This window comes from Chlamydotis macqueenii, chromosome 12, assembly GCF_036417535.1.
Source record: "Chlamydotis macqueenii isolate bChlMac1 chromosome 12, bChlMac1.mat, whole genome shotgun sequence".
In the NCBI taxonomy this organism is placed as follows: domain Eukaryota; kingdom Metazoa; phylum Chordata; class Aves; order Otidiformes; family Otididae; genus Chlamydotis; species Chlamydotis macqueenii.
Genome location: NC_141567.1, coordinates 4,069,036 through 4,090,442, shown reverse-complemented (window position 1 = coordinate 4,090,442; position 21,407 = coordinate 4,069,036). Strand labels below are relative to the sequence as shown.

General features: G+C 38.2%; 1 protein-coding gene across 7 annotated transcripts in view; it reads left to right on the top strand.

Annotated features, from left to right (window-relative positions):
• Positions 1-21,407, top strand: part of MEF2A (myocyte enhancer factor 2A) — an 89,537-nt gene that overhangs the window by 38,801 nt on the left and 29,329 nt on the right. For all 7 annotated transcript variants that reach the window (XM_086757323.1, XM_086757317.1, XM_086757320.1 and 4 more), the window contains exon 3: positions 2,999-3,202. In XM_086757323.1, the coding sequence (XP_086613449.1) occupies positions 2,999-3,202 (204 nt within the window). The remainder of the gene's footprint in view (positions 1-2,998; positions 3,203-21,407) is intronic.

Here is a 21,407-nt window from a genome sequence, read left to right as displayed (position 1 = left end):
CAAAACAATATATAGACTGTTACTCTGGGGGATTACAGTTGTCATGAGACTGTCATTGTATTATTAATTAAGCAGTCTTATCTGCTTGAATGAGCTGTAGGACATTTATCTTCATTAAGCTGAATAGAATAAAGTACAGTAAATTAGATATCAAAGGAGCTCGGTTTTGCTGCCGTTGTTCTTTCCTCCCCGCCCTTTTTTTTGCTAAGCAATATTAAATAGTGCTGAGGAAGCTGTTGGCCTGCAATTAAGATAAGTATTTTTGGTTTTAGGGTGGTCCTAACTGACACAGTAAATGGCAAGGAAAAAAAAAATCAATTTGCACAACTGATACTCACTTTCTGAGTTCTTAAATGAAAACTCAGTTTATAATAATCTGTATATGTTAAAGTAAGGCTTGACTCCAGTGGTAGTAGGGTTTGTGCTAAGTGCTGTCCAAACACAGAATGAGAAATCAACGCTGGCTGAGACTCTCACAAGTGAAAAAGTAGCACAGGTAAAATAACCTTACAAGAGGTGAGAAAGATAACATTTCATTAGAGAAGCTAAGATCCCCTGCCCAGCATCATACGGGTCCTCAGAGGAACTAAGCCTTCAATCTTTTCATTTGCCATGCACACACATCTTCTTTGTGATCCCTTTTCCCTGACAAAAACTAAACACTAGTACCTGTCCATACCTCCTTATACTCAGGTATTAATCTCTTGTGTCTTGTAACTGAAGTATCAGAATAATAACAGCAGCTATTAAAAAAAACCCTGCAGTTTCCTCAAAACCCCAGAAAATCCAGACAAAGTTACTGGTAAAGTTCCACTCGAGAAAGGATAAATAAATCCAAAGTGTTCTGAAAGAAGGCGTGTGTAAAGTGACAGAACTGCTAGGAGACTTAGACAAGATCTGTTTTTAAGAAGCAGCTGTGTTGTATTGTATGTGCATAGCAAAATTTGCACCGGCATTTGGGAGGAGTACAACCCAGTAAAACCTACATTTGTACTTAGTCAACTTGTTGAATTGATAACTGAAAATAAAATGCTAACAGAAGATGCATTAAGGTCAAGTCTGTCAGATTTTTTGGCCTCTTGTCTCGCTAATGTATTGTAATTTTTAAACAATAAGTAGGTAAAACGATCTGCTTACTCTAGTTCAACCTTGAGTGTGTTTCAGCACTCTTAACTAAAATTGTTTCGGAGATAGTGCTGCATCTTAATGGAGCTTTTCACCAAACGTGCTTTAAGAGGGTTGAATAAAAATGTTACGGTAAGTAGTCACTTTTCGTCTGAGCACGGATTATTCAAGCCTCACAAAAGGCTTTGATCAGTGGTCTTTAAACCCTAAAAAGTTTCTAAGTTGGAAACACTACACAAGAGCTTTGGTGAAACTGTGATTATCGTAATATACTTGACATTCCATATTCTCATCTTTCTAGGTCTTCTCTTTATTATCTCCATTCCTTCTGTGGCAAAGGGTTAATGATCCAGGGTTTCAAAAATTTTAGGCACAGTGCATTTTTTTGGGGGAAGGGACACATGTTAAAACAAAGGGGTGTTTCTTTTTTTTTCTTGTGGATGTGGGTATTGCTTTATAGGTAGAGAGGAATCTCAGGTCCACAGTACCTTTGTGAACATTTGTGGTATGCATATACTGTTTAAATAATACAGTTGTTGTCAGCATGCTGTTGTTCATGTATCTGTCTGAATCCCTCTGAGACTATTTAGGTGGTGGGAAGGATAGTATATATATATATATTTTTAATTGTGGATAGTATGAAAAAAGTAATATGCCTGAGACACAAACTTGAGGTGTGTGTATACAGAGAATTTTTGCATCCATCTTCCAAAAACTTGATGTACACCTAGGTAATTAATATATTAAATTATAGAAACTCATAAAACAGTTTTGTTTCTTGTATTTTACTTCATTCTTATATTGCAGAAGTATTCTCAATCTTGTCTGTTAAACATGTAGAGGTCACACGCCTGTCAGAGACATGTACTCTGAATTGTAACGTGGGGGTGTGACTATGGCCGTAGATGGAGGTGTTCCATTCAACAGTGAAGCTCAAATTGAAAGGCTAGACCCCAAAATAGCATCTTTGTTTAAAAGGTCTCAGAACATTAACTTCATAGCAGTAGTTTAAGGGCCATTTTGAGACACTTAAGAGGACATTTAGTAGAAATATTGTCCTTTAAGAAAAGTTGGCGTTAGCATCAGAGTTGTGTTTGATTCGACTTGACATGAAATACATTGATACTCATACATCCTTAACAAACTGAAATCCTGTGAAAAGAATAAACTTTTAAAACTTTTTTTAGTAATTGATGGTGATTTTTATAATTAAGTGTCTTTCCCCCTTCCCTGATGGGCAAATGCTCCTTTGTAATGGTCTCTAATGGATTTATTTCCCCACAGCAGTTCTAATTGAACAGAATGATTATGTCATGATTTTCCCAAGGGGCAGAAGACAACTTGGAAGTATAAGTGAATTTGGTTAGAAGTTTTAATAGCAACAAAATAAGCATGTTTCTTAGCTTTGCAAAATTGGAAATCATATTGCATAGTAACAATGTTGCTTTCATTGGTATTGCTGTTGTCTTCAATTTTATTATAATTAAGGGTGTGAATAACTTGTAGACTAGTTACAGAATATGTAATCATCACAGAAGAAAATTTTGTGATACCTGGAATGTCAGTGTTGGTTGGAAGGAAATACAGTTGAGGATCCTACAAACTTTAACTCTTCTTGGCAGTCCCATACCAGTGGAAGAGCTAGGGGAGTGTAATTGTTTAGCTTAGCCTAATATAGAGCACTGACCCTAGACGCGACACCTAAATATGATAGCCGGTTCTTTTAAGCTTGTACATGTGTTCAGTTGTGTCACTTGGTAGTAGAAATAAATAGAGTAGGCTCAAATGGTGTATTCCTTGAGTACTTGATTATAGTCCTTTAAACCTTTGCCATGTGTTCAAAAAGAATTAATCATTATTCTTTCTTCTCTAGGTCACCTTTACAAAGAGGAAGTTCGGATTAATGAAGAAGGCATATGAGTTGAGTGTACTCTGTGACTGTGAAATAGCACTCATCATTTTTAACAGCTCTAACAAACTCTTTCAGTATGCCAGCACTGATATGGACAAAGTTCTTCTTAAATACACAGAATACAACGAGCCCCATGAAAGCAGAACCAACTCAGATATCGTTGAGGTAACAATTTGAAAAGACACATCAGTTTTCTTATTTGCTTAATACTTCAAATGTAGAGCAATATAGAGTGTTTTAAGATATTTTGAACCGAATGTATTTAATAACTTGAAAACTTTGTTATAAAATGTAAACTACTACTTTTAGTCTGGTTTCTGCAAGGCAATAAGTTGTCTTTACAGCCATGTTGTTTTCCCATCTGCCCTCCACCCCCGGCCAGCTTCTGGGAAACATGTTTAATTTCAACCACGTTTGGCAATGGAAATAGAGGTGTGAAAGATGGTTGTTTTTCTGGGAGAGGCGGGGGGAAGTGTTCAAGGTTTTCAAGAAAAAAAATCAATTGGATGGAGAATAAGGTCCAAAGAGTGCCCTCAGCCTAACAGACTATTGCGCTTCGCCTGTTTGCTGAGGTAGTAGCCACTTTAGCAGTCAAACGTTGCACACAGATCAAATCAGCCACAATCTGTACTGCCCCTTGTTCAACTGAAAAAACATGAATCTGTGGAGCAAACAAAACTAAGTAAATTTGTTGTCCAGTCACTGTGTGTCAGTTAAAACATAGCAGTAGAACAACTGCAGTTTCTGCAGTAATAGAATAGCATGAATATATTTACTCAAAGGTATTGGTTTAGTCTGCTTTTATTATACTTTTGCTTTAAATAGAAACTCTTTCCAGTACATAATTTCTAAATTAGGTGCAGTAGAAATCAGAGATTGGCTTGGCAATTGGAGCCTTTATGTACTGTAACTGCATTTCGGATAAGAGTCATGTCTCCAGTAGTCCTGTAAATAGACCAAAACAGGTGGCTGACTTCAGTGTTTAATTTAAATTCTGAAGTTGTCTTCTTGAACAAATGCCTTGCTTTTTAGGAAAGATTTAGGAATAGTGCTTGGCCTTGTATAGCTGAAGACTCTGGTGCCGAGGGGGTCACAGAGTGTGGGGAGGATACTAGCTAATCTTGTAAATAACTTTTCAAGCAAAAATCAGATTGACGACACTGAGAAATGCCTTATATTTTTCTGAGAAGATTCTCTGCTAATTTGTTAGCTGCCTTTTATGATCAGAAAGAAAAACCCCAGCTTCTGTCTGCAGTGCTGAGTACTGATGAGAGGAATAATGCAAGCTTTGAAGAGTTGAAGGAGTATTACTTAGTCACTGGATTAGTGTAAATAAGGGATAGCCACTGAAGAGGAACAGAAAACCTCATCCTTTCAAGATGAGCTTCTGATTGTGACAGACATCAATTTGAGATAGGGATGCAAGCAAGAGGGTTAGCAAGGCTGATTTTGTGTTCTGCATCTAAGCCCTCTTTGTGTTATGACTTGTGGTAATAGTGCTTCTTGGCATCGTGAGGACTAAGAACCTCTTCCAAAATAATTTCTACGCAGGACTGCCTGTAGGTTTTTTTTGGGGTTTTTTTTGTTAGTGTTGTGGGGGGGTTTTTTTGGTTTTTTTTTTTGGTTTTTTTTTTTGTTTTTTTTTTCCCCCCCTAGTGTCAAGTGTTTGACCCCAGCAACTACATTAAAAAGAGCACTTAGTAGCCAAGGGCATATATGGTTTCTGTTCTGGGGGAACATGCGAAGAATCATCTGCAGATTCTTTCTGATTTTCCTCTGTAGGTTTACTGTAGTATACTATTGTGGGATTTGGTACTTTACTTTCATTTTTTAAACATAGTATAATTAATGTCTCTGTCTCTTCAGATTAACCCTGTGTGCTATTTAGTCTACTTAAAACTTTTTTTTTTTCTTTCTTAGGAAAGTTATTTAGCCAGAGAGTGGGGTGTGTACCTTTTTGCAGGGAAAAGTTGTTCTTTAAGTCTATGGCTGTGTTCTGGATGGTAAAGTTAAATTGGTAGAATGATGTATGTAAGAGCCCAATACGTGTCAGTTAGAGTGGTGTTTTCTCTCTGTTGGATTCCAGGGGAAAAAAAAAAAATTTTGAGTACAGTTATTTTGGAGAGATACCCCAGTTTCATTTTTTCGCAACTGATTGCATTTCAGATTTGCTCCACTTTTATGGTAACTTTGTAGCCTATTGGCTATTGTTTTTTAGACAATTAAGAGATATAACTCATGGTTGGGTTTGGATTATTTCCTTTCCACTGTAAGTAAAAATGTCTTTAATTTAGAAAAACATTCCTTGTAGGTGGGAAGTTACCTACTTTTTTTTGATTTACAACAGAGCTGGATCGGTTCAGTGGAGTATATGATGTCCTCTGGAGCAGATGGAATGACAAGTACAGCATAGGTAGGGAGGAACATGGGACAAGAGATGAGATGGGGAGAGTGAGACTCCTGTACTTAAGCAGCAGCAAGTTGCCGAAAGCTCACTACTTCACATAATTACACCATTGATAGATGCTTGTGACATTGCAGAGGTGAAGCTACAGGACCAATGTTTTGGAAAATGTTCTGAAAGAACAATGTAAAATGATATGGCTTCTCTTTATTTTGCTGATGTAGAAATACAATTTTAACAAATAAAAATTACCCACAGCCCCCTAAAAATCTGCCCATTATATGATAAACCAATTTAGAATACGTAATACCATTTTATGGTGTTATAGCTGATGTATATATCTTGGTTAACATTTTAGTAATTCACTTGCCTCCTTGAATATGACAGGTGGTATTTACTGTGATGCAGGCTCACCGTGAAGCTAGTCTTAATCCACTGTGTTCCTGATGTGCATGACAGGAGGGTTGTTTGCTGTGCTAGAAGGAAGACTAATTCTACACAGCTCAGAAGCTGTGTAAGGGAAGAAACAAATGTACTGTTACTTATTTTTAGTACTGGGTAGATGGCAATGTTGTAAATGATTAAGTGAAATTGATGAGGCATCTTCCCCTTATAGTTGCCTCCTGTTCAATTTTGGCAGAGGAAGTGCTTTTATATGCCCAGAGCTTGGTATCTGCTGCTGCTGCTGGAGTGTTTGTGTGAAAACATAGTAGGAGGGAGAGCACTGGCATCTTAAATGAATACTAGACTTCTTTTTTTATGTGTGCCCTTATGTCTTTCAGTGTACGTGTTCTTGTAGGTGTGAATCCTCTGCTGCTGTCCTGTACCTATTCTTTTCTAATTTTTGTCCCTTTTATGTGTTTTTGTTGGTCTAATTTTTCTCTTTAATTTCTAGAATATTTCCTTGTCCCCTCCATCTCTTTTTTCAATTTATAAATGGCCTACCTATCCATAGCTTGTTGGCTTCTTTACCTATTTCTTACCATGGGTTTTTGTCATCATAATTTTTATTCTTTCATAGCTACTTGGTAACTAGTAACTAATTTATGTGTAAGGAATATGTTTTTTTCAGCCATCTGGGCAGGGTCATAAACTTTTGAATAGCTGGAATTGGAAGTTAGAGAATTTTGTTTTTATGTAAGCTTAATTTTCTATCAGTAAGATGTGTGGGGATGGTCCGTTCCCTGGCGTTTGGTACTTATAAAATTAAGGGAGAAGATCTTGTGGCAGATGGCCTGTAACCAATTTTAAAGGATAATGTATGGCATTTTTGAGCTGAGACTCAAGAAAAAAAAGTCTATTTGAATCACTCTGTTAGAATCAGTCTGTTTGAATCTGTTTTACAGCATTGGAAAAAAAGAGGTGAATAGGGAAAACAGGATTGTTTGAAACACTAAAAATGTTCAGAAAACATGCAAATCTGAAAAAAACTTCCTGTCTCATCATAATGAGGCACCACTGGTCTTAACAGGTTTTTAAAATTAATTTCTACATCCCTCTGAAATATGGAAGATGAACACAGCTGATGTTGGCGAGGACAAGGAAACTTTGCTTGTGGTTGCTGATCTCCTGACCTTTTAGTAAAAGGCATTTACTCAAGAGGTGGTGAGAGTAATGTTTCCTTTAAGCCTCTTGAAAAGGATAAGTCTATCCTCTTTTGAAATTGCAAAGTAAGAAATATATGTTTTCAGAAATAAAAGTAACCATTCAAAAAATTCTTTTATGTTTTTTGCTTTCGAAGAATGTGGCCCTTTTCACATTAGATGAGAGAATTTTTGTTCTATTGTACAATAAGCTTTTGTTCGTATTGTTTTTCCATGGTTATGTGAGTGAAAGCTAGTGCTCTTGCACAGGTGAGATGGACCATATAGGGATATTGAAAAAAGTGAAATTTTCATTCCATGTGTGCTTTGAATTCTTGAAATACTAGGATGATCACGCATTTAGTTGTACAGAGCCGTAGTGGCGCAGTTGAAGATTGTTACACCAAAGTACTGTCTATGATTTGAAGGGCTTGCCATAGGTGTTAAAGCATCAAATGCTCTAATATTCATGGACTTACCTTTTCTGTAACACATTATTCTTGGCAAATAATTATTTTTTTTTCTGAAGAAAGAAGTAGGGCACTTCTGCAGAATAAAATGGGAAGGATTTCAGGTTTTATCAGGATTTGATATCCATATGCTTGACAGAATGTTTTAATTTGTAAAAGACAATTTGAGACCTTGAACGTTCATCCTTTTTTGATCCAAAGGAAAACTGAAGCGAACAGCCACTCATACTCAGTCGTCTTTTGTGTAGGGAATGTTAAGATTATTACGGATTCTCTACAAGGTAACGCTTCCATCCTGGGTCCTTCTGTCACTCAAGAGGACCTCAGAAAGCAGCAGTTGTTCAGTTATTTCCTCTCTTCCAGCCTTGCTTTTTCTGGGAGTCGAGGGCTGAAGACAGGCATTTCCTGCCTATTTAGCTCAACTTTTTCTCTCCGTCACATTTTGATGTTCCTTGAGCGATACAGCAAAATAAGTTGTGTTTTTTTTTTTTTTTTGTTTTTTTTTTTTTTTTTAACCTACACTTGGGCATGGGTGGGTTGTGGACGTTCTGTCATATCATCATACTGACATGATTTGATTTTTAGGAGCATGTCTAAAATGTGACCTACTTTGGTTGGCATCTGTGCCCATGAGAATTTCAGCTAGGTGTCAGTTAATGAGCTGCTTCTGTGCTGTAGAGTTTAATGCTGTTTTCAGTGTAGTGTAATGTGCTGTGTAAGGCTTAAGTTATACCCCAGATCTTGACAGCTGTCCCTGAAATATGCAATAATCTATAATAAAAATCATAACTAAAAAGTGTTTAAAAAAGAGTCTGTCCTAAATTATATAATTCCTGTAAACACATACATTCTTGTGAAAACAACCTGCTGTACTGGAATAATCATATTTTTTTGGTTTAAGTTACGGCAGGTGATTCGGATGTTTGTGTTACATGTCTTAACATGGGAAATGCTGACTGATAGGGAGTAATGCTGGCGATGGCCGGTGCGATAGTGGTCATGTCATAGGTTTGACAGCAGCAAGCCAGAAAGTAGATAAATGTAGCTGCTGCGACTTCCAGTAGTGACAGTAAGCCAGTTAAATGATACAGAAGCTGTATCCAGTGCACCATCTTGTATTAAAATACCAAACAAATGCTCTATTTCTCTGCCTTTTCACAAGATTTTCATGAAGAGCTGTTAGAGGAGCAATATGTGTTCTTTAGTCATAGACATAGATGGTATCAGAGATGCGGTTGTCAAATCATAGCTTGGAGGAAGCATGTACAGCTCATCTGCACGTGTAGAGCCTGCAGCATAAAGAAGCAGATGCATCTCCACAGCCAGATGGAGCATATGCCAGGAGACAAGTGTAACAGTGTGGGGAGAATAAACAGAAAGGTTGGTGTTGAAACACTATGTTTATAAACCAGAGGCTTTTTGGTTTTGTGTTTTTATCCAGTTTTCTCCACCTCCCCAGCATTGCTTCTTTCCCAGGCTATGGATTACCAACATGTATTTTGAACTGTTATTAGTATGTTACACAGTATAGTAGGCTGTTAACCATGAGGTGTTATGGTATTTTGGTAGTACTTGGTTTGATTCATAGCTTCTTTTTTTTTTTTAATTTGGATGAACTTCACAGGAAATTTAAAATCTAGGAATTGTGTCTTAATGTGCATGGGTGCACACATACAAAGTTAGATGAGAAAGATGTTCAGTTAGCACGCTAACCCCTCTGTGATTCTGGAAGAAACGGTCAGAGACTTACTACTCCAACTGGACTGCCACAAGTCCATGCCGCCGGCTGAGATCCACCCAAGAGTGCTGAGGGAACTGGCGGAGGTGATAGCCGAGCCACTTTCCATCATCTATCAGTGCTCCTTGTTGACTGGTGAGGTCCCGGAAGACTGGAGGATTGCCAATGTGACTCCCATTTACAAGAAAGGTTGTAAGGAGGATCCGGGGAACTACAGGCCTTTTAGCCTGACCTCGGTTACAGGGAAGGTTATGGAACAGATAGTCTTGAGGGAGATCATGTGGCACGTGCGGGATGGCCGGGGGATCAGGCCTAGCCAGCATGGGTTCATGAAGGGCAGGTCCTGTTTGACCAACCTGATCTCCTTTTATGATCAAGTGACCCATCTGCTGGATGAGGGAAAGGCTGTTGATGTGGTCTACCTAGACTTCAGCAAAGCCTTTGACACTGTCTCCCACGGTATTCTCCTGCAGAAGCTGGCAGCCCATGGCTTGGATGGGTACACTCTTGGCTGGGTAAGGAGCTGGCTGGAGGGCCGGGCTCAGAGAGTGGTGGTGAATGGAGTTAAATCCAGCTGGCTACCGGTCACAAGTGGTGTTCCCCAGGGGTCGGTGCTGGGGCCTGTCCTCTTCAATATCTTTATTGATGATCTGGATGAGGGCATTGAGTGCACCCTCAGTAAGTTCGCAGATGACACCAAATTGGCTGGGAGTGTGGATCTGCCTGGGGGTAGCGAGGCCCTACAGAGGGATCTGGACAGGCTGGGGAGCTGGGCTGAAGCCAATGGGATGAGGTTCAACAAGACCAAATGCCGAGTCCTGCACTTCGGCCACAACAACCCCAGGCAGCGCTATAGGCTTGGGGCGGAGTGGCTGGAGGACTGTGTGGAGGAAACGGACCTGGGGGTACTGATTGATGCTCGGCTGAGCATGGGCCGACAGTGTGCCCGGGTGGCCAAGAAGGCCAACGGCATCCTGGCTTGCATCAAAAACAGTGTTACTAGCAGGAACAGGGAGGTAATTGTCCCCCTGTACTTGGCACTGGTGAGGCCGCACCTCGAGTACTGTGTTCAGTTTTGGGCCCCTCACTGCAAGAAAGACATTGAGGCCCTGGAACGCGTTCAGAGGAGGGCTACGAAGCTGGTGAGGGGTCTGGAGCACAGGCCTTATGAGGAGCGGCTGAGGGAGCTGGGATTGTTCAGTCTGGAGAAGAGGAGGCTCAGGGGAGACCTTATAGCTCTCTATAACTTCCTGAAGGGAGGTTGTAGTGAGCTAGGGGTCGGCCTTTTCTCTCGCGTAGACAGTGACAGAACTAGAGGCAATGGTTTCAAGCTGCGCCAGGGGAGATTCAGGCTGGACGTTAGGAAATATTACTTCTCGGAAAGGGTAGTCAGGCACTGGAATGCACTGCCCAGGGAGGTGGTGGAGTCACCGACCATGGGGGTGTTCAAGAAACGTTTGGATGTTGTGTTGAGGGATATGATTTAGCTGAGAAGTATTGGTGATGGTTGGACTGGATGATCTTTTAGGTCTTTTCCAATCTTGATAATTCTTATCCTGTTTCCTTCCTTGGTGGATAGATACCTGGTGTATCCAATCTCGATACTAATTTTGTAAGTGATTTGGCTTCCATATTTTCCTATTCAAAGCTTAAAAGTAAGATGGTGGAAATCGGGACATATCCTTCAAAAAGATTTCTTTGAAATGTTTCATAAGAGAAGTTACGTGGTAGGTTTTGAAACATACTTTTAAAAGGGAAGAGAATGCTCTACAACCCACTTCAGTGCTTACTGTAGCTGACTAAAATCTCCAAATTTACGTGAAATATCAACACAGCTTTATAGAACTGAGTGCTGAGAGGCGATACCATGAATGGTGATGGTGATGATTAGACACACATTGGAGATTGTGGGAAGGTTGACAATGCTGATTAGTTAACGTTGTTTTGCTTTCCTTCATATTGATAGATGGAAAATAGCCAGAAGTGGGCTAGACTTAGGGAGGGAAAAAAGAAAGAAAAAGGCAAAAAGCTTTTGGGTGATAGAAGAAAAGGTACGAGTACTAGGAATAGCTTTATCATGCGGGTTTTTTTTTTGTTTGTACCATTTGCTTTGGTCTCCAAATATCGTGGACCGCGCTGTGGAAATAAGTGGTATACATTGAAAAGAAGTAAGAAGCTTTAAAATGGTATCAGTGAAGTAAGGAAGTGACTTTGTAATCTACTCCTGATGCTGAGAAAATGTAGGCATTATTGGCCTTGATTTGCTAAATGATTATGTAAATGTAATTATACTGCATATAACATTTCAGATAATTTGAGACAGTGCACAAATGCCTTTGAGACATTTTAAGGAGGTGATTGAGGAGGATTTATGTATGGTTAACAACTAAAATCTCACTTTTAGCTTGCCTTAAAAAAGAAAATGCATAAAAACTGAAGTGGTCTGGAATATAATTCATCAAAAACTTAGATATATAAAAATATATATCTCTAGATCTATGTAGTAGCTTGTGTAGTAGCTTGAATCTATTTTTTGCTAGTAGAACTGTTTACTATAAACTTGGCTTGTAAACAGGTTATGCTTTGGGGTTTTATTTCCCACTTTCCCATTCAGAGTTCAGGAAGAAACAGCTTCCTTAAAAAGGTTAAAATGTGGTCAAGGTAGCAATTACTTATTTTGAATACAGTGACAGAGGACATCTGTGTGTTTTGTGCTGAGCAGAACAGTTAGCCCTGGTAATGCTGTCTCTCTTGTTTCTCTTTCCCTTTTTATTTTATATTTTTTTTCTTTAGTATGGGAGATTTAAGTCCAACAGTTCATCTCCAAAGTTGTTTTATTTGAGCTGTTTACTTGTCTCATTAATTCGTCCATTTTTACATTTGGTAATTTTGTTCTACTTGAAAATATTCTTTTAATTCTTCGGCTATGCTGAAATTGCTTTGGGCATACTGGTGACTAATGTTGACATGCTTTTTTTTTTTTTTTTTTAAATTGCAGATTGTTGGTAACTTTCAGAAAGCTGACAGTGCTAGTTTTTGTTCCTAGTTAATGTTATTTTGCATTTCTTCATTTCCAATATATAAAGAATTGCCGGAAGTAGGCTAGACATTTTTTTTTTTTAACAGCTTTGGCTTTCCTGCAAGTAGTCTAAAGCTATAATTTCCTCTTGTATAAACCAGTGATTAAATTTAGTATTTTAGAGTGAAGAATACTACGTTTCTTCTACCTTTAAAAACAGTGCTGGTGTGTTAAACTTACCATGCTGTACTAGTATTCTGATTTTTTTTACGAATACCAGCGTTAGTCGCTAATTAAAGCATATATATGTAAAGTTTGTCTAGAATGCATCTTTATATATAGTTTCTGAAATCTCTTGCTAATAATGGTTGTGCTTAGCTATTGTATTGCCACTAGTTATCTTATGTAGTTCCAGTTCAGATTTCTCTCTGTCCTATGACAGGTATACTACTGAGATTATCTTAACTGTGAAATGAAATTTGCTGTGGTGTTCTCATTACGTTTTTTAATAAACTAACAGAAAAAACTAATCACTTAATTGATGAATGACAGCTTACTTGGCTGTACCTCAGTAGAATCTCGAATCTAATCAGATGGCTCTTCAGGAAGCTGTGCTGCTGCGAGGATCAAAACCTTAAATCTGTGTCCAGTACTGGTAGCAGACCTTTGTGTGGTACCTGTCTACCAAAAACTCTGGAGAAGCAGCCCTGCTGATAGGTGAAGTGGATGTATTTTAACAACCAAGATAACTTTGTATTTCATCTAGGAGACACACCGGGAGTTTGAGTTGGTCGTAACAGTGTGTTTTTTTTCTCTTTGAGAATTTCTTTTCCCCCATTTATGTTTATCTCTCTTTAAAAGGGAATGAATGATACCATAGCTCCAAATATTGTTAGTAAAAAGAAAATATATAAATCTTTGTTCGTTACAAGCTAGCAGTGTTTTGACCTGGTTGTGTTAATGAAATGGTTAATTGGCTTGTGAGCTGGATGCTTGGCCAGAATTCCTATACCTCTTACTTGTCGTGCTCCTTTAGAAGCCAGGGGCGATTAAGGCTCCATGTCTATGTATTTGTTTGTAGTACAGACTTCGATAACACATTCCAAAATATCAAAACTTAATGAAAGAAGCTATTTTTTTTTAATATTGCATATAGCTTCTATTCTAGGTGAGTAACACATACCTCTCATTTTCTTTGGAGACTGTTTTTATTATTTACTTAAATAGGTGCTACCGGTCAGCTACATAAAAACAGTGATTCTCCTCTGTTCTGAAATCCTGTATTTATTCCCAGCTATGCAAGTGATGTTTTTCCAACTGATTCTGCAGTGTGTTTGGAGAATGTTTTCATTTTTGAAATTTATATGGCAGACACACAAAGTCCGGTTCTCACACCCACTGATTGGGAAACACATATCAAAGATCTGGTTCTGGATTTAGCTGTTTTGGAGACGTGTCAGGTAGGGTTGAAAATAGATTCTAAGAAAATCTGTAACAGCTCACTGCTTGTTAATGCTGGAGTTCCTGCAAGCAGTCACACAAAGACATAATTATTTACTTGTATTAACAAGTTCTTCAAGCTGTGCTGGTCTCATGTGTTCTGCAGCCCTTGTGTTGCTGGAGAATTTGGTGCTTTTGCAATTCTGTATTGCCAGAGTGTATTTTTACTTTGCAATTTCAAAGTGAGGACTGTGACATCTGTTAATCAAAAGTGAGTGACTTGATACAAGCTGTGTGTGGAAAGAATAGACCCCGGAACAATACATCTCCTGAACTACAGTAAGATAAATAACTGTTCTTTCAGATTATACTCTTTATTTCAGTGGAGAGTTCATGTAACCCCAGCTTTTGACTTTCAAGCTCATGGGTTTGGTAGTGTCTTCAGCTGTCAATCCTGCTAATCTGCCAGGGATTAACCATTTTGTAGAAGGGACAGTGGAAGTGCTAGCTTCTTAATCATTGCTGTTCATCAACCAGTGTTTTAGCATAAACTGTCAGAAAGGTAGGAGAGCATCATCTATAGGATGCTTCACTCCTAATTGCCTTGTTGAGAAGTTTCTAATACTTTACTGTTGAGTAATCTTAATGTTTGGCCATCAAGTTGATGGTGCTTCTGCAGAAGAGGGCTGGAGGGATCTCTAGCCTCCAGCCCTAAAAATGGTCTAGATCTTCATACTGTTATAAAACCTGCCAGTCGTGTAACGGACACAGGAGTGTGATGAGCTACTTCTGATCATGTGATGGAGATGGTGGTTTGTTCCTTGCCGGTGTCCTACTGCAGGTAGCGTGGCCCATCTAGGCTGTAACATTCTCAACACTGAGCTGAGCAAATGACTGCATATTGATACTTTTGCCTGGTTTGTGTTGCATATTAACTGTTATATCACCTGAATAAAGGAAGTATTTATGGTGGTAGTTCTTGTGGTACAGATCTACAAATCTCCTAACAGCCCTTATTAATAATTTGTCATTTTTGTTCTTTGTAATACTTATGAATCAATACACATACAGTGTTAACATCTTTTTGTGACTTACCAGTGATAGTTATCTTGTTAATGTCATATCAGTGATGTAATATTTCATGTGGGAGCTTACATGTCTGCAAATTAATAACGTATTTTTAATTAAAAACTCCCAAATTCATGGGGAATACTGTGAAGATTTTTTAGATCAAAGCTCTTAGACATTGTCTCACTGAAAGCTCTTCTAACTGTAACAAACCGATGCCAATTAAAGGCCAGTGCTTTTTTTCATTAACTTACCATTCAGTACTTGCTGAGGATAGTGACTTTTAAAAAGCGTACCAGAGCCAGTCTTTATCCAGTATTGACATGAATGACATATGATAAAGTTTACTCATATTTCACTGTCCCTGATTCCCGTACAGTCTTTTCTCTCTACCTCTCTAGGTTGCGCCTTTGGCTTCCCGCCCCCTTTTCAGGTTAGGTAAGGACAGTCTTCAAAGGAGTGCATTGGCTTTTGAATAATACACTCTGAGTGGAGGTTATGCAAGGAAGAACATATTAAGTGTATTCCTTTGACACGTAACTGAGAAGTTAAGTATTCAGAACATGAGTTGTGACATACTTATTACAGCTTTGTGTCTTGAAGTCCTACATTCTAATTATTTGAATTGAGTAAAAATAGAGATGTAGCTGCGTGTACACTACTTCGTTATTTCTGGGGAGGCTCACTGCTTCCTGTTATACCTATTTATCTCAGTTGGCATTTTCAGGTACCTTCTTTCAGTTCTCTTATTAAACCTGTGGTTTGGGGTTTTTTACAGATGTTTTTTTTTTTTGGGTTTTTTTTTTTTTGTAAATATGCTGTGGTAATGTTATGAACTGGGATAACGCTTGTATGTGTGTGCGCCCACGCATCACACCTGTTCAGAGTTGCACACATGCCCACACAGACTTATAGTATTTGTTTGTACTGTTGGACACCTCTTCTAGGTGAAACAAAATGGCATTTCTGTACCAGTATTAAAGGTACTTGAAGCTGGTCTGGTAGACATTGGTGCAGCCACTTCGCGTAATCTTACACGTGAATAGAATTTTAATAATTGTATAAATCCTTCAAATCCACTAAACATTTTCTTTGGGAATAGCTGTTATTTGTGTTCTAATTACTGTTTTGATAATGCTACGTTATCTTGAGTACTTAGACTTTGAAATAGTTTCTGTTATAATTCTCAAGCTGCAAGGAGAAGTTCGGGACAAGAAATGTTTGAAATTGCAATTTGATGTTACGGCATAGGCAGGTCGACCAAAAGAAACCCATCCTTTTTATATCATTGAATTGTAATCAGAGTTTAGAAGATTTTTCTTGGCAAACCATGAGTAGGAGATAATATTTTTTACTAAAGAACTTCTAAAAGATTATGAAGGATATTATGCAGATAGGTTGCTACACTTGGAAACTTTTCATGTTCCATATGGCTTATCTGCAATATACTGTTGCTCAAAGGAGGCATTCAGTCGGCTGTTGCTGTTGGTGATTTATATTTTAACCATTGCAAGTATGTGAAGAGGTATGGATGGGAAGATGTGTGTGTACATACGCTGCTACTTAAGTAAGAATTGAAAAAAAGCATTTATGTACTGCAAAGTATCTCTTTGAACATTCTGACATGGAACTGTGTTTTGCTTCTTTGTTGCAAACTGCAATCCCTGAAAGGACTATAAAATACATTTAATTTATATGCTAAGGAATAGTTTCTGCTTTCTGAAGATAAACATAGATCTACTTTGTCTTTTGTCTTTAATAAAAAGATTGAATAAGATTGACTTAGACTGGCAATTTAGTACTCTTTAATGGAAAAATCTAGTTGATGGTACTTTCTATAAAACAGGTAAAATGAAAACCTGCTCATTGGTATAAAATTTAATAATCTAGTAAGTTGTGTATAAAGTTAAACAAAGACAAATGCATCAAATATCAGACTTTGAGAGCTTGGCTTAGCTTTCACTGTGGAAACAGTATTTATCAGGGCTAATGGATTACTAATCTTTTTAAGTCTCAAGAAGTTCATTTAGGAATGAGCAATCCACCTTGCTTGTAGGTCAGCAGCTGCATTATGAAGTCCCCAGTTTATGGATAGTGTTTCTCTAAAATCAGATATTTGAGTAAGGAGCTTCCCTTCCTACGTCTTCTAGTCCAGTGCCTTGTGTAATATTCCGGGAGTTAAAAAGAAGAGTGGATTTTATAGCTTGTGAAATTGTGTTTCTTTAGGAACTGCTTGTGGTTTGTCTGTTTAAAATAATGTTTCACAGCAAAGATGCTTCAAGTTAGAATTTAAGCTTCATCCCATATCATACCTAAAAACCTTTTGTATGTATTATATATAAATGCAAGTTTGAATCCTGAGTGCCATCTTTATCATATCTTGGAGGAATTTGACAGCTAGCTTTCATGTTTGGCAAGCAAGGGATACATGTTAAAATTTGCCAGATACTGGAAGTGCTCCAACATTTGAAACAAGACCGTGTCTTTTCTTAGAGTGGTATGTAGCAGGGACACTGATAAAATTTCAAATCATGAACATTTTTCATCTGTAAATGATGAATACCTTTGTCTAAAACTGAACACAGAGCATTGCCTCAGGGGCTCTTCCTTGTATTTTATGACCTATTGCTAGGGTGACTTGTAATTTTTTTGTTTGTTTTAATAACATACGATACTATTTGGCCAAGAAATTAATCTTTGTAGCAAACTTTGAAGTACTATACTCAGAATTTTTGATGTCTAGATATTTTTGCATAATATCAATTACTTACTTTTAAAATACCACTACTAATTGAGCACAAGTATGGAAAATACTATTCAAGAAGGCTAAAAGTAGCTTATGTCAGTTTTTCAGATTTTACGTAGGATACATTATTTCAGTTGGGGAGCTTATGAGAAAGATTGGTGAGGCCTTGTTCTCTAAGTGAGCCTTTAACTGAGGTGAGGCCTTTAACTTTAAGAAGTTAAGCTCTCCAAGTTGCTTAGCTCGTGGAAATGTCTGTTGTAATCTAATGTGACCTCCTGTGCATTTCACTGAAGTTTTGAAAGCTGAACACCACTCCGTGAAGAGTAAAGACAAAACAGTGCAGTAAAGACTGCTGTTTTGTGATGTATGTATCTGTGGCTATAATTGACCGTGAAATTCTAACTGATAGCATAGCAAAATGTAATTGAAAATGTGTTGAGGTTACTGTGAAAGAAAAGTATTAGGGCTAAACTTAAGTAGCCTCCTAACTCAAAGGAAAGGAAAACAGCTTCATAAGGAAATCTGCAGATACTTCAGTGGTTGAAAGTGAGAATATTAACAGAGCCTAAGGAAAATTTACAAAATTTATGAACATTACATAAAATAATCCAGTACATCTAACGATGAAAACAGAATTTGAAGCCTACAGAAATAATGTTGATGAGCTTCAAACACAAACCATGGTTACAGAGTAGAATTATTTGCCTTTTTTTTTCCTCTGGCTGTTTGCTTTTGATGTGTATGCTGCGCTTAGGATTCACTCCTGCTTGTGTTTTAGACAGTTGTAAAAATTGTACACCCAACACTGCAGGGTCAAGCTCCAGGTTTGCAGAACCACGTTGTTACTGCAGAGAAAAGAAGCAGGAATGGTGATACTTCTGAAGCCAAACTGACCTGCAGGAAGTTTAGAAACTGTAAATATCTTTCAGTGACTAAGAATACTCCTCAGATACTTGAATATGTTTTATACATAATAGGTTAGAAGTGGTTATATGTAAAGGATGATATATTGTTCAGGGTGATGAAAGGGAAATACTTTCTGTTCTAAAAGAAGAAAAATCCAGCCTGGTTTTAGGCTCAACTTCTTGATAATAGAGTGTACAGGAAGCAAATAATAAAGCAGTTCTCATGCTTTCAGCATAACTTTTTGCTGTATGTGAAGTCTGTAGTGATACACACAGTTCCTGCCAGCACGAGTCTCGCTGCTGTGGGAAGGGAGCTGAACTGCGTTAAAGGCTTATGCCCTTTTTTTCTGTCACTGATGTTTCACATATTAAGAATGAAAACTGGGTGGGAGTCTGGTGCTGTGACTACTGTATTTGTCCTTTGTTTTGTGAACATCTCAGAAAAAAGGTGTGGCTTTCTAAGTAGGATGTGATTATCAGTGATGGCTGAGGCAATGCTTTGCTGCTGCCAGAGAGGACGGGCCGTTCCTCCTGCCTGCTTTGTGTCCAGATCTATGTTATTCCAGCTACAATTGAGAACCCAGCAAAAATAAATTAAATAAAGAATGGCCAAGGAGAATTTTCTGTTACTTTAGGGAAGAAAAAAATGACTTATTGCAGGCTCGAGCAAACGTCAGAGCTGATGTAAGGGTGGTCTCTAGCATCCTGTGGCAGCAAGTTATTGCTGTCAGTCAGCTTATCAGACAGCACCCACAGAGACTTCAGCGGTTCCCTTAAAACACAGGAAATAATCTTAAAGCATGCATCTCTAATCTATTAATCTTCACAGATGGAGCGTAAGGCTGATCCTGAAGGCTACGGTATGGCTAAGTAGCTCTCAGCTGTCCTTGGATCTCTGTTTTAGGAATTATTTTTCTTTGTTCCTGAAGGCTGATAGGAAAGGCACTATTGCAGCCTGGGCTAACAGTACTGACTTTTGTGTTTTACTGGTGTGAGGCTGCAGCTTCAATCTTGTGCCTCAGTGACCTTGTCATTATTCCTATCACAGATGACAAAGTGATGCTCAGGCGCGTCCTTCCTGCACAGAGCTGTGTGAGTCCTTGGCGGCTGCTTTGGTGGGTGAGGAGACTTTGGAATTTGGTGCAAGTGGCAGCAGTGTCCTCTCCCACTCCACTATTGCACGACAGCTTTCTGGAGCATCAGGAAATAGCTTATTTAGTTATCCTTTTGATAACCATGGTGTACATGCCTACTGGAGCAGCAGTAATATTTGACAGTACTGGTGGAGCCTTTCCATTACTTCAGGCTTGAGGAATACTTACACTTTTTCAAATTTACAATTTTTTAAAAACATATTTACTCTCAGCTTTGTGCTGCTTCACATTTGCAACAGCAGAAACAGAACTAGCCACTGATTTTAAGTGAAAGGTTTACCTTTCCCAGAGGAAATAACTTTTCATTTCAATCTTAGTCAAATTTTGGAAATGTTTTTCCTCATGATTTGGGATGAAACACCAACGAAAGTCCTCTTCAGCCAGCTCTAATAGTAAGTGCAAAAATAGAGCTGTTAACATGATACGTGATAGCATTGACAGCAACAACCATTTCCTTTTTGTGTAACATTACAAGAAACCCAACACTGGAAATGTTTTGAATGAACTGGCACTTTTTTGCTTCATAACACTTTTTGAATATGAGGTCATCCTACTTCCATGCTTCAAGGCAGAAAAATATTGTTTCCTGAGGTGACAATGAACGTAATCAAGTTCTCTACAGTTTTGCCAGAGCTGGTAAGGAGCCCAGATCACTAATAACAGAAGTGTTGGCTTTTTAACCATACTAACTGAACGTGCTGATTGTGCAATTTTAACCATTAGCAACATGTCCTTTCAGAGCTGGATATAAAAAAATAGGATCTCTTGTGGGGAGGAGGACAGTTGGGGGTTGTCACTTAACTTCATCTTTGGTAGCAGTGATCTGTGTTTGCTAGTTCAGAGTTTCTGCTTTCCAGAACTGCTGGTGACCAGTATACTGAGCCAGTGTAAGTTTGTGTGAGAGGAGCTGCGTGCGGCTGGGCTGGAACAAGCCTTGGAGAAAGTGGTGACTTGGTATCACGCTGTGGAGACTCAGCAGGCTTAAAGCTCCTGCATTTCATGTTTCTCTGTTGGATGTTGTGGAAGGGAACTTATGCTAAGATAGTAACACTGTGATGGTCGAATATGGATCATTTGCTTCCTCATGGTTCATAAAATAAATAACATAACTGTATTTTTTTAACTGTTTGGCATCTGTATTATCAGTTTTAGTAAAACTTATGTTGAATTGCAGACACAAGGTAATTATTTTTCTGTTGTTGTTTTGCAAGAAGCCAGTCTTCTGTTCCTTAGATGCTTCTTGCCAAGGCATGATTCTTTTCTTAAATTAGCAAAATGCAATGCAATTAAGAAGTACTTTGCATATGTGTGGAGAAGCTCAAGAAAACATTGGGTCTGTTGTACCATGTGCTTGAATATAATATTTAAACCTGTCATGGCTGGTCCAGCTGTTCTCATAGAATGTTTTCTAAGCTCTACTGTTAAAAGAAAAATCAATATTAAACTAATAGTGATAATATTTGCATATTTCAGTTTTAGACGGTGGAAAAAAGCAGTTTAAAACTTTTGGGTCATTCTGCAATATCAAGGTGACCACAGCTGTCTGAATACTTACATAGCAACTTTGTATGTCACAAAACTACATTGTTGTGTTTGCTTGATTCTTTTTCAAAAAGATTTCATATTTGCCTTGGTTCCTTATAGATACTTGGCATTATTTTCTGGCAAAAATCAGTAGTTTTCTCTCATCAGTTACTTAATCCAGTCTAATATCAAAGCTGCACAATTTCAGTTACTGAAGGCACGATACAATGCATTGGCAAACGTGTTGGAACAACTTCCAGTAATTTTGGCTAAGTCTTAGAGGAAGTGGAAAGTAATACAGATTAACTCAAAAGGCTGT